General features: G+C 38.8%; 1 protein-coding gene across 2 annotated transcripts in view; it reads left to right on the top strand.

The window, feature by feature from the left end:
* LOC133661755 (adhesion G protein-coupled receptor L3-like) overlaps nt 1–13,892 on the top strand; it is a 219,437-nt gene that overhangs the window by 44,293 nt on the left and 161,252 nt on the right. For both annotated transcript variants that reach the window (XM_062065205.1, XM_062065206.1), the window contains exon 2: nt 2,856–2,965. In XM_062065205.1, coding sequence (XP_061921189.1) covers nt 2,856–2,965 — 110 coding nt within the window. The remainder of the gene's footprint in view (nt 1–2,855; nt 2,966–13,892) is intronic.

Consider the following 13,892-nt stretch of genomic DNA (forward strand, 5'->3'; position numbering starts at 1 on the left):
GATAATGATGGTATAGATTCAGAGCATTGATACAAACGCTTCTATGGTTATCATCATATTTCTCTTTTGTGCATTCACTGGTAACAAAACAAAATATACTGCAAGTCCGTTAAAGGCAAGGCAATTCTTAAATGAAAAGAAGAAATCTAATCTAATAAAAGTATTACAATGTTGTGCTTTTTTGTACGGTTTACCTGACAGGCATGAATAGTGTATCACTTTTGGGGGGCAGATCTTTCATATAGTTTCAAACAAAACTATAAAAAAAATTTAATACAAAAAAAACCCATCAAATGTTGTATTTCTGTTTTCTTTTTGATTTTCTGTGCAAGACATGCATACATGACGGTGGCGTACCTTTCTCGATTCTAGGGTGGGGGCAACTTTTCCACTTTGACCTACATAGACAAAAGGAGAACCCAACCCCGTCCACCAAAAAGTCCCGGCAAAAATGTTTTTTTGTCTGGTTGTCTGTCCATGTGACATAGCATGACAGGATTGTACCATTTTAAAGATAATACTCAACACTCATGTTGACTGAAAAGGCAAACAAGATATATATCCTTAAAAAAACAAAGTAAAGTGTTTTTTGTTTGTTTGATGTAACGTGACGGTTAATAAGGAAATAATACAAAATGTTAGTGAATATCGTTACCTGGGTGTCATTTTAGAGCCAACACTTGGTTTTAAAAAACATATCAAACAGATGTGCCAGAGTCTTAAATACAACATAAAAACGTTCAAATGTATCAGGAATTCATTAACACTGGAGGCAGCTCAAACTTATTTTAATGCAATGATTATGTCTTGTTTTTATTATTGTATAACATGTTGGTCGCAGGCAAGCAAAATGACACTGAGGCCATTGGAAACTTTGCACAAACAATCCCTCAAAATCCTTGACCGAAAACCACAACACCACCATCACTGTTTAGTTCTCCAAAAATAAAGATTGTTAAATTTAGCTAACATTCAAAGATTAGCATCAATACGATTGGCCCATCGAATCCTAAATAACACTGCACCAGCGCCACTTAAGCACTTTGTCCAGTTTACATCTGCTGTGACAACTAGAAACACACGAGCCTCCACCAGGGGGCAGTGTAGCGTTCCCAGATGTAAAACCTCTTTTGCACAATCAGCCTTTTCATATAAAGCCATAAAGGAATGGAACGACCTCACAACAAACTTGAAAAGTCTAACAGATTACTCTTCATTCACAATTGAAGTTAAAAGGTGGCTTTGGAGCAATCAAAGCTGCTCACACGGTCACTAAAGTGGGCATTATGTTTGACACATCAACCTAATGTGTATTATATTTATCCATGAGAGCATTTTTATTGTAAATTGTGAGGTGTGTCTGTTAAAATCATGGTTGTTTTTACAAATGATGACAGATGTGAACAAAAGCATGTATTGTGTTTGTGTTATGATGTAAATGAGGTGTGGTTGTATTATATATTAAGTATGTGTACATGAAAGGGCATTTTATGACTTTTCTTAATTTAAAAACATGCTATAGTATGTTTTTATTGTCATAATTTTATTGCATGATTTTTGTATCCCTTTAATTTAGGTAGCCAGGGACTGCAGATGGAAATTAGCTATTTAGCTATAATCTGGTACAGAACATATCTGTCTTTGAGCTTAATGTTTCTGTGCATTGTCCCTTCAAATAAAGACTAAACTAACTTGATCATACTATTCTTAATTGTGTTGGGTGACAACCTTTCCAATTTTGCCTCAAATATCAAAAAGGGAAAATAATTTTGAACAAAAAAGAATCAAGAAATGCTGTATTTTCATTTGTTTGGTAGTCTGTCCTTTTAGGTTAGAGCAGTGTTTTTCAACCACTGTGCCGTGGCACACTATTGTGCCGTGAGATACAGTCTGGTGTGCCATGGGAGATTATCTAATTTTACCTATTTGGGTTAAAAATATTTTTTGCAAACCAGTAATTATAGTCTGCAAATAATGTGTTGTTTTTGAGTGTCGGTGCTGTCTAGAGCTCGGCAGAGTAAACGTGTAATACTCTTCCATATCAGTAGGTGGCAGCCAGCAGCTAATTGCTTTGTAGATGTCGGAAACAGCGGGAGGCAGCATGCAGGTAAAAAGATATCTAATGCTTAAACCAAAAATAAACAAAATGTGAGTGCCCCTAAGAAAAGGCATTGAAGCTTAGGGAAGGCGATGCAGAACGAAACTAAAACTGAACTGGCTACAAAGTAAACAAAAACAGAATGCTGGACGACAGCAAAGACTTACTGTGGAGCAAAGACGGCGTCCACAATGTACATCCGTACATGACATGACAAGACAATCAACAATGTCCCCACAAAGAAGGATAAAAACAACTGAAATATTCTTGATTGCTAAAACGAAGTAGATGTGGGAAATATCGCTCAAAGGAAGACATTAAAATTGCTACAGGAAAATACCAAAAAAAGAGAAAAAGCCACCAAAATAGGAGCGCAAGACAAGAACTAAAACACTACACACAGGAAAACGTCAAAAAACTCAAAATAAGTCACGACGTGATGTGACAGGTCGTGACAGTACACCTAGTTTGAGACAAGAGCTATAGTGATGCATGGTTGGTTATGGTTTAAAGTCATATCCAACAATTGCGACAACAACTTTTTACCGTCAACTGAGTTTTGTTTTTTAATTATTTCTGTTGGTGGTGTGCCTCTGGATTTTTTCAATGAAAAAAATGCGCCTTGGCTCAAAAAAGGTTGAAAAACACTGGGTTAGAGGACAGCTTTGATTATAAACTCGAATGACGAAAACATCTTTATTGTTACAATTTTTACTCATTTCCTGTAAATCAACACCCCCCTTTCTCTTTGTTTCAGATGTAATAACCGGACCCAGTGTGCCGTTGTTGCCGGCCCGGACGTGTTTCCCGACCCCTGTCCTGGAACGTACAAATATCTGGAAGTCCAGTATGAATGCGTGCCCTTCAGTATGTACTCCCTCCTTTTCTCTCAACATTAATTTCCTGCTCTGTGACTCATCAAGGCTCTCTTTATTAGTGCAATACACTGAATGTGATGACGAGAGCTGATATGACCTCCATGCTTACATGTGTAGAAATCATCACATTATTACCATGGCGGAAATGTTTATCCGTTGATGTGACATTCTGTCGGAACTAGCTGTTAATGGAAATAGAGGCAATTTTTTTTTTTTTAGAATCAAGCACTAAGAGACTGGAGTGGTATCCTCCAAGGTTGATTGATACCAGAGGCTTGTTACACTTTAAGGCAAGTGAACAGACTCCTACTGTACTTTAGACCTACCCCCAGACAGAAGTTACTTTAGGGCTACAACATGTTGTTAATTGGGTGGTCGCCTCCAGAGTACCTCCTCTGTACCCTCTTGTCTAGACTTTAAAGAAACAGAAATGGACGCCTTTTAGTCGAAATTCAAGTGTTATGCTCCAAGATACAGTCTCTGTACGTCTTGAGACGTAGACGCTACTGTTTGTTTATTTGAGACACACAAACAGACAACTACTTACTTAAGACCCACTCTCAGTCACTTTAGGGAGGTATACAATTTTATCAGTGGGTGTTACACCTTAGGCCATAAAAATGAACCTTTGTACTACTTGTGTACCTTTGACTTTTACCAAATCTTTTGCACCTTTTGACATAGAAACCATCTCCTACTGGATTTAAAACCTATTCTGTGTTAATAGTCACTTTAAAAGGAAAGGGCTTCTCTTGGACATACGTGACTTTAGGAGTGCAGAATCTGGGTACCCTCCAAGGTAATGCCTCTGTTCCCCTTGAGATGTATGCATTGAATCCTACTGTGCAGTGAACATACTGTACTCTACAAGAAAAATCACTTGAAGGTACTGTACATAAATCAGCTCCAACTGTACTTCAGACCTGCTCTTCATCAGTTGTCACTTTAGGTACTGCTTCCGATGTGTTGCACCTTAAAATACAGAAATAGACTCATTCCATAATTCAGTCAATTTGAGGGTATCCTACCTTGTCAGCAAGGTGTTATCCCCCAAGGTACTGCCTCCATTCCCTTTGAGGTGCATATACTGACTCCTACTGTAGTCTGGACCTACGCTGAGAGAAAAGTCACCTTAAGGGACATAAATAAACTCCTACTGTACTTCCAAAACTGCTTCCTGTCAGTAATCACTTTAGGTACTGCTTCCCCACGTTTGACTTTTACCTGATGTGTTGCACCTTAAAGGGGAACTGCACTTTCTTGGAATTTTGCCTATCGTTCACAATCCTAATGAGAAACTACAAGAGAAAAGGTTTTGTTTTTTTTGCATTCTAATTTGTAAAAATCGGCTCGTTCTTGGTGGCTGCTTGGTGCAGCTAATGGGTGCAATCCATTCTGCCACTAAATCCCTTTTAAAAATGCATCCAAAAACCGTCAACAATACTTCATTTACGCATTTAAGTTCTGTAAACTGTAAAATAACCTGTAGCTGTAGCGACATCGTTATTGTAACAGTGAACACTGAGGAAGTCTTTTTTTTTTTAATAGCGTAGTAAGACATCTTGGGACAGCATGCTAAGGCATTAGTCGTAAGCTAGCTACGGCAAGAGATAAGATAGCTTTTACATCAACAGATGAATTGCTTTTGAGTTTTTAATGCACAACACAGTGCAATTGGACACCAATCTGCACTGACAGAAAAACAAGAACAATCATATTACAGTATCTCAGTCTGTAAAGTATGAGCCTACATTTCATGTTTGGTTTGTCCACAGCTAGCTTGGCAGTGTATGTAGTAGTAATAATAACACGCATTGTGTACTGCGTGTATCATGATCAATATCATATTGAAGTTCCACGCTTGTACCCGCAAGTCACGCCTACCTCACTCTTTTGACTTCTTTCTTCTCCCACGTTTCACCTTTTCTTGGTGCTCGCTTCTTTAAGCAGCAGTCTATCCTCCGTATATTCAGCTTCAAAAAGATAAGGTTGTGAATCCTCATTTGTCCAAAAACAGTACTCTACCTTGTCTGTTACCAAGTCGTCTGATTACAACACACTCGCGTTTCCAAAAAGTAGGAACACACATTTGTTGCCGGAAGTCTGAAATGGCACTGCTCTGTGAACAGAAATAAATGCACTGAGGAAAGAAGTTCTGGTAATGCATAAAATACGGTAAATATTGAACATACTGTTACATATTGTTATGAACGTGTCTGTTGTTACATTATATATAGACTTGTAGTGTGTTTATAAAATGTTGATGGAGGGTTTTTAAGTTGTTTTAGAGGCTTTAAAAGCCACAACGGTGACTCCCAGTTTTTTTTAAATCGTTAGAATCCTAAAAAAAACATGTTTGTTCTTGTCGCTCATAATGATTGTGAAGGAAAATTTCACAAAGTGCAGTTCCCCTTTAAAGTACATAAATTGACTCCTAGCGTACTTCAGTCAATTTAGGAGCACACAACCTTGTGAGGAAGGTACCCTCCCACTGCACCCGAGGTATCCTTCAATGTACAGCCCCTTTACACTTGACCGGACTTCTTGCGCCTTTCGATCTATCCCGAGATCTTAGGCAGTTTTTTGCAATGATATCCTGAATAAGATCCAAAAACCTTTGGTTAGTTCTCTTTACATTCCGTTTTTTTGAGTTTCCAATGCAGGCTTGTTTACGTGGCCAAACGTCATAGCTAACATCAATCTGTGGCAGCGCACAGAACAGAAGATGGTCGAAGTCATCATCAGGCAGAGGAAATGACGGTGGATCAGGCACACTCTAAGGAATCCAAGGACAAACACTATGCAGCAGGCCCTAGAGTGGAACTCTCAAGGGAAAAGGAAAAGATTATGACCCAAGAAATCATGGAAGAGAACTGTCCCAGAAAATATCAGGAGATTGGCATGGGAACAAATCAAGCAAGTATTTCAAAACCAAACCTGTTGGAGAAACCTTTTGTCAGTCCGATGCTCCAGTAGGAGTGAAAAGGATTAAGAGTCCTCCGGTCCAGTGGGAAAACCATGTCATTTCAGCTATCCTGTGACTAAGTTCTTTAAACAAGTCTTGTTAAAAAAAAAACACAGGGCAACCTTGTCTCACATGACTTAAATGGTCGTTATTTTTAGTAGTGACTTCCGATCGAGTCGCATGGACCATGTATTTCCTTCAGAGCGTTTGTGTGAGGCTGCCCAAGGTCAGCTGAAGTGCAAGATCAGTAAACATCCAGTAAAATAGATAATTGATTTTATTAATAGAAGATTGGATCTGGCTACTACATGACAATTAATCATATTTCTATTTCAGCAACGCTTATTCAATGAGTGTGAGTGTTGAAGGCACATTGGCAGCCATGTTTATTAACTTATGTATACAACCTTTATTTAACCAGATAAGAAACCCATTGAGATCAAGATCTCTTTCATAAGGGTGACCTGGCCAAGAGGTCAACAGCACGTCACAGAGCAGTTTCATAAAAGTAATACATTAAGACATACTGTACATTTTAAAATGCATAAAAGAGAACTGTAAAACAATAAAGATTTACACCTTTTAAAAATACATGCACTGTGCAAACGTCTCTCGCTGTCTGTCCCTCAGGATAGAACGGAAGGCTCCAAATGGAAGTAGTTCAGAGAGTTTCAGTTTCGTCTGCAATGCATTCCATGCCAGAGGGGCAGCAATGCCAAAAGCTCTTTTGCCAAATTCAATCCGTACATGGGGAACAGTTAAAACATGCAAATTGTTAGAACGTAATGCATAAGAGCTGTTTTTTCTTTGTAACAATGTACACAAGTATGGAGGCATTAAACCTAAAAGAGCCTTATAAATGATAGTCAACCAATGTGTGGTATCTGCGTGCACTCAATGAAGATAAGTCTGCTTTCATATACGGTTGCCAGTGGTGGGCGAGACTATGACAGACAGTAACAAATCTTAGTGCTGAGTGAAAAACAGTGTCCAAGGACTGGAGGCATTTAAATAAAGCACTAAAATAAAGCACGTCTCCCTAATCAATTACGGGCAAGATAGTCGCTGTCACCAATTTCTTTCTGACTTTAAAAGGGAAACAGTTTTTATTTCTGAAAAAAAAAAAAAGCTTTACCCTAAGCTTAGAGACCAGGTTGTTAATATGGGCTTTAAATAAAAGCTCCTGATCAAGAGTAAAACCCAAGTACTTATAATTTAAGACCTGCTCTATAGGGTTTCCATTTGATGTTACAATATTTGGAATATTTTCCAGTAGCCCCCTTGAATGAGAGAAAACCATTAGCTTGCTTTTATTTGTATTCAAAACCAATTTAAGATCATATAAGCGAGCCTGGATGACATCAAAAGCAGCTTGTAAAACCTCAAAAGCCTGAGTGATGGAGGTTGAACAGCAATAAATAATGGTGTTGTCTGCTGGTACATTGCATTTGACAAATTAATGCAAAGATTATTTATGTAGATAGAAAATAAAATGGGCCCCAGCACTGTGCCTTACTTACGAACTCCTTTGGTAATGTCCAGTAATGAAGAAGTCGTGTCAGCCACCTGTACAAGTTATGTTCTGCTGGAAAGATAGTGTGTGAACCAAGCAGCTGCATTTTTTAGATAATCCAATGTGACGAAGGACTTGAATTAACAGACTGTGGTCTACTGTGTCAAATGCTTTTGACAAATCAATAAATAGGGCGACACAATATTTCTTGCAGCTGTAATAGTGCTATGCTGTTTTCTAAAACCAGATTGAAACAGAAAAAAAATATTGTTTGATCCTAAAAAATCCTTTAGCTGGTTACTAATCTTCTCAAACAATTTTGCTAAAATGCATAATTTAGAAAATTGGTCTGTAATTATTTATATTTGTGGGTTCACCCCCTTTTAGCAGGGGAAGAACAAAGGTCGATTTCCAGATTTTTGGAATGCTTTTACTTCTTAGACTTATGTTAAAAATATGCAAGAGAGGCTCGGCATCAAAATCAGCAGCCAATTTTAAGAAAAAAGGTTCAATTTGGTCAGGTCCTGCTGCTTTAGTTGTGTCCTGGCTCTTTAGTGCACGGTTTACCTCAGATACTGATACAGGTGTGAACTCAAAAGTGCAGGTGCTGCGTCTATTTACAGCCTGCGGTATATTTGGTATATTAACATTAGTTATAACAACATTTGACAATTGAGGATTCAACGACTCAAACAAGGACCCGGCAGAAACAAGAAACTCATTAAAACTATTTGATATACCATATATTACCAAATAAACGCCCTTGGGCAAATAACCGCCCATGTCCTAAAAGCCGCCCGGGGTCTGACCCCGTTTTGTGAATTAACCGCCTCTTCCTAATAACCGCCTATGTCCAAATAGCCGCCCATGGGTTGTTATTGGCATAATTTAGATTAAAATGCTACTGGGGTTGCGTTTGCTGCAGTATTATTGTTTTGATGGTTTTATAGAGTACTTGGTACCAGACTTTTATTTTTCCTGTGTGCTGCTTTATTTAAAACTTGGAGTACTGTAGCCTTTATTTTATTTAAGTGACAGTATTATTGTTCTGTTTTAATGGTGGGTTTTATACTTGAGTACTTGGTACCATAATTTTATTTTTCCCGGTAGGCTGCTTTATTTAAAAAGTTGATTTATTTTTAGTATTGGTATTCTATTTGACAATTGTTGCACTACTGCCATGTTGAGGCCTTGTTTATCGATTGTCTTTTGATAGCCTACCTCAGGGGTCGGCAACCCGCGGCTCTAAAGACGCATGTGGCTCTTTAGGGCCGCCCTAGTGGCTCTCTGGAGCTTTTTTTTAAATGTATGAAAAATGGAAAAAGATGAGAAAAAAAAAAAAAGTTTTTGTTTTAATATGGTTTCCATAGGAGGACAAACATGACGCAAACCTCCCTAATTGTTATAAAGCACACTGTTTGTATTAAACATGCTTCACTGATTTGAGTATTTGGCGAGCGCCGTTTTGTCCTACTAATTTTGGCGGTCCTTGAACTTACCGTAGTTTGTTTACAAGTATAACTTTCTCCGACTTTCTAGGACGTGTTTTATGCCACTTCTTTTTCTGTCTCATTTTGTCCACCAAACTTTTAACGTTGTGCATGAATGCACAAAGGTGAGTTTTGTTGATGTTATTGACTTGTGTGGAGTGCTAATCAGACATATTTGGTCACTGCATGACTGCAAGCTAATCGATGCTAACATGCTATTTAGGCTAGCTGTATGTACATATTGCAGCATTATGCCTCAATTGTAGCTATATTTGAGGTCATTTAGTTTCCTTTAAGTCATCTTAATTCAAGTAGACCGGCTGACGTCCTGGTGCAGCCTCAATAACCTGGAGCTGAACGCCCAGAAAACAGTGGAGATGATCATGGACTTCAGGAAAGTCACAGCCCCACCATCCCCCCTCACCCTGATTGACTCTCCCACCCCCGTCCCCATTGTGGACTCCTTCCGTTTCTTGGGCACCACCATCACCCAGGACCTCAAGTGGGAGCTGACCATCAGCTCCCTCATCAAGAAGGCCCAGCAGAGGATGTACTTCCTGCGGCAGCTGAGGAAACTTAAGGTGCCGACCGAGATGCTGGTGCAGTTTTACTCAGCCATCATCGAGTCCATCCTGACCTCCTCCATCACAGTGTGGTTCCCCGGCGCCACAGTCCAGGATAAGAATAGACTGCAACGCATCGTACGTGCTGCGGAGAAGGTGATTGGCTGCAAGCTCCCATCCCTCCAGGACTTGTTCTCCTCCAGGACCAGGAGGCGTGTGGGTCGGATCACAGCTGACTCTTCTCACCCTGGACACACACTATTCTCCCCTCTCCCCTCAGGCAGGAGACTACGCTCCATCCAGACCCACACCTCCCGCCACCTGAACAGTTTTTTCCCCTCGGCCATCAGGCACATGAACAAGAACTCCTAACAGCAGCTCCTTGAATTCCTTGAATCCCTTCTAAGTCTATCTGATAGCTCAGTCACAGCTCTTTTTATACCAAATATGTGTTATATGTTTTTTATGTCGCACGTTTGCACCAAGAAAAATTCCTAGTTTGTGAACCCGTTCTCAAACAATGGCAATAAAACTATTCTGATTCTGATTCTGATTCTGATTCTGATTTATACCTCATGACACACTATCTGTATGTAATATGGCTTTTAATTTTTTGCGGCTCCAGACAGATTTGTTTTTGTATTTTTGGTCCAATATGGCTCTTTCAACATTTTGGGTTGCCGACCTCTGGCCTACCTCATGTTGATCTCTTGTTTTTTTGTTTGTATGTTTACAATAGCTTTTACATTTAAAGTTTTTTGTATGAAAAAAAAATACTGGACAGTAACCATTGTAACCAAATAATGGCCTGGTGCAGGCTGGTGCAAAAATAAATAGAAGCTTTGTGCAAATAACCGCCTGCTTCTTTTAAACGCCTGTCTCCAAAATCGATTTTGTGAAATAAACGCCCGGGCTACTATTTGGTAATATACGGTAGCTGTCTTATCAGACAAAGTACCAGATTGAGTAATTAAAGGACTTGGAAAGTCATTTGTTGTCACATGATTTAAAGAAGCTTTTATGGTTTGCCAACACTTTTTGAGGTCATTTATGTCTTTTGCATTCATGCAGGTAAAAATCAGACTTGGCTCTCTTAACAAGCAAAATACATTTATTTCTAAGCTGGTGAAAGCTGAGCCAGTCAACTTCTGTTTTTATTTTTCGAGCCCTGGCCCAAGCACAACTCTCTCTTTGAGAAGGTTTCCAACTCTAAATTTTCAAAAGGGAGCATGTTTATTGACTATATGTTGAAATTCATTATAAAAGTATTTCAAGGCTATCTCAACATCTTAAATTAAAGCAACTCTTTTCCACTGAAAGACAGCTAAGTCGTATATAAAAGCTGGGAGGCAAAAGTTTTCAATATCTTTTTTGCATGTAATAGTAGGCTTTAATTTTGGTAGCTTGCAGTTTCTTAGAGCTGCTATTGTACAATGATCACTCAAGTCATTGACAAACACCCCAGTATCAGTCTACTTATGGGGAGCGCTGGTTAGAACTAGATCAAGTAAAGATAAGTTTTTAGTTTTGGGTCGAGTTGGGGGAAGTGATTGAGTTAAATTTAGTGAGCAGCTTTAAGGTTATCAGAAGAGGAAGTCAACCAGTCAAAATGTAAATCACCAACCAAGACAAGTTCACTAGCATTTAACCCACTCATAAAGGATGCAAGAGAGGCAAGGGCTTCAGTGGAGGTCTATACACCCTACAATTGCGAGGGGTTGGCCATGCGAGAATTCAAGCTGCAAGGCAAGGAGTTCAAATTGTTTAGTGATTGACAGTGATGATAATAAGGTAACATTAAATTTGTTTTTTATATACATGTCCACTCTTCCACCTTTTCGAGGACGATCGCATCGGAAGATATATCCATTTATAGCAATGTCCTTGTCAGAGACTGCTTTACTTAGCCAGGCTTCTGATAAGATAAAGATGTCTGCATTGGTTGTTAGAATCCAGATTTTGACTAAGTCTAATTTTGGCGGTAGACTTCTAATATTTGAATGAATAATGGGCCAGGGTTTGGTTGCACATTGCCTGATAGCAGAAGTAAGAGCAATACAAAGATTGTCCGTTTCATATTGCAAGGTAACCCGATGAAAACATTTCTTGGCTTCACAATGTCAAAATGAGTAATTTCAGAAGGAGAAAAACATCTATTTAACACAGAAATACACCATAAATGAAGCTGGTTAGAATAATTTAGCACTGACCCACATGAGGACATCAATAACCTTTGTGTAAATTATGTAGTTTCGAAGGACCAGGTGATTGTTATCGCGTTTGGTAGAATTAAAGGTTGGTGGAGCACCTGGTCAGGTACCCCACTACAATTGCGGAAAACAAGTCCAGGAAAAAGCATTAATATTAAATAGAGAGCTTGTGTCAAAGTCATTGTTAAATTGTTTTACTACCTACTAGTGTTGTAACGATACCAATATTTTGGTACCGGTAGCGGTACTAAAATTATTTCGATACTTTTCAGTACTTTTCGGTACTTTTCTAAATAAAGGGTACCACAAAAAAATTGCATTATTGGCTTTATTTTACAAAAAAATCTTAGGGTACATTAAACATATGTTTCTTATTGCAGTTAAGTCCTTAAATAAAATAGTGAACATACTAGACAACTTTTCTTTTAGTGGTAAGTAAACAAACAAAGGCTCCTAATTAGTCGGCTGACATATGCAGTAACATATTGTTTCATTTATCATTCTATTATTTTGTCAACATTTTTAAGGCCAAGTGGTAGAAAATTATTAATCTACTTGTTCATTTACTGTTAATATCTGCTTACTTTGTCTTTTAACATGTTCTGTCTACACTTCTGCTAAAATGTAATAATCAATTATTCTTCTGTTGTTTGATACTTTACGTTAGTTTTGGTTGAACCACAAATTTGGGTATCAATCAGGGTATCAATCAGTTACAGGATCATACATTGGTCATATTCAAAGTCCTCATGTGTCCATGGACATATTTTCTGAGTTTATAAACATAATATACATTTTTTTTAAAACAAAAGAAGATGTTGTGATGCCAAAAAATATCGACGTAATCAGTAGTATCGACTAGATACGTGCCTGTACTTGATATCATTACAGTGGATGTCAGGTGTAGATCCACCCATGGCGTTTGTTCACATTTTGATGCCGGTGAGCTACGGTGTGTAGTGAAACATGTTTAGCTATTCCTCGTCCTGCAGGGATGATACATGTAAGAAACTTACTTTATTTGTTGCCATGGAGACCAGGATTAGTGATTTAGAAGTAGCTAAAACACTGCCGACGGCGGATGGACTTTAGCCGCTAACTAGCTAGCCGTGTCTTAAAGCACCTCTTCCTGGGGGCGTTTCAGTGTTATAACTTCACCTTTTATCATTAGTTTTTAAGCCAAAATGCGTCCGTTCTCCCTTTTCTGTCTACACACATTGTCTGTTTGTAAGTACTCCGTGATTGTGCACTGCTGAACATGCTCCTCTGCTCGTAAACCAGCAATGTCACGACGTGACTTCGGCGTGGGGGTGTGAGGGACCGGTACGTTTCAGAGGCGGTATCGTACCGAAAATGATTAATTAGTATCGCGGTACTATACCAATACCGGTATATCGTACAACCCTACTACCTGCCCAGGTCCAATATTCGAAGTTCAGATGTCCAGGCTACAGCAGTTAGAAGGCCAAGCTAAGGCTAGCAGCGGCTCAGCCTTAGTCAGTCTGAGTCTCGGATAGATCCAGGCTGTGGCAGATGGAAGGCCACAGCCACAGGGGTATCTCCTCCCCTAGTGCACTTTCTAGATTACCTTTAGGCAGAACCTTTATGAAGACCCATAAACATGTCCAATAGATGGCATTGGTCTCCGCCTTCTTTCATTGCGCCGCTCCCCATCTATTTTCTTAGTGCTTTATTGAAACCTTTCACCGAAGCAACAGCACCTCCCCAGAAATTCAGACAGTTGCTAATTGAATCTGCACAGTGAGGAATTTGACCAACATTGTCGTAAAAACTCTGGAAAAATTAAATGTCCTCCCAAAAACGAACATGAACGGATTAACACCACATTTGAGCTTTTTCTTTGGGTTTTTAAGGCTTATTTGCTTCACCCATCACTTGTTCAAAGTTAAGGTAGCCTAAAATGTTTTATTGATTTTACTATTAGCGACTAACCAAATAATTCATATTTAACTGAAGCTAACTGAAATTTGCTGAAGTCATACAATTCGTAATTTGAACAAAGTATTTGTTCAAACTAAAAGAAAACCAATACACACATCAGGTTATCGAGCATTAAGGGGTTAACGCTATATGTGTTAAACTCCTGCCAAAAAAACAGAAGAAGTGGGATTTATTAAGATCTGCTGTTTCCTACGCCTTTTTAGACAGGTTAAT

The sequence above is a fragment of the Entelurus aequoreus genome, linkage group LG12, assembly GCF_033978785.1.
Source record: "Entelurus aequoreus isolate RoL-2023_Sb linkage group LG12, RoL_Eaeq_v1.1, whole genome shotgun sequence".
NCBI lineage: Eukaryota > Metazoa > Chordata > Actinopteri > Syngnathiformes > Syngnathidae > Entelurus > Entelurus aequoreus.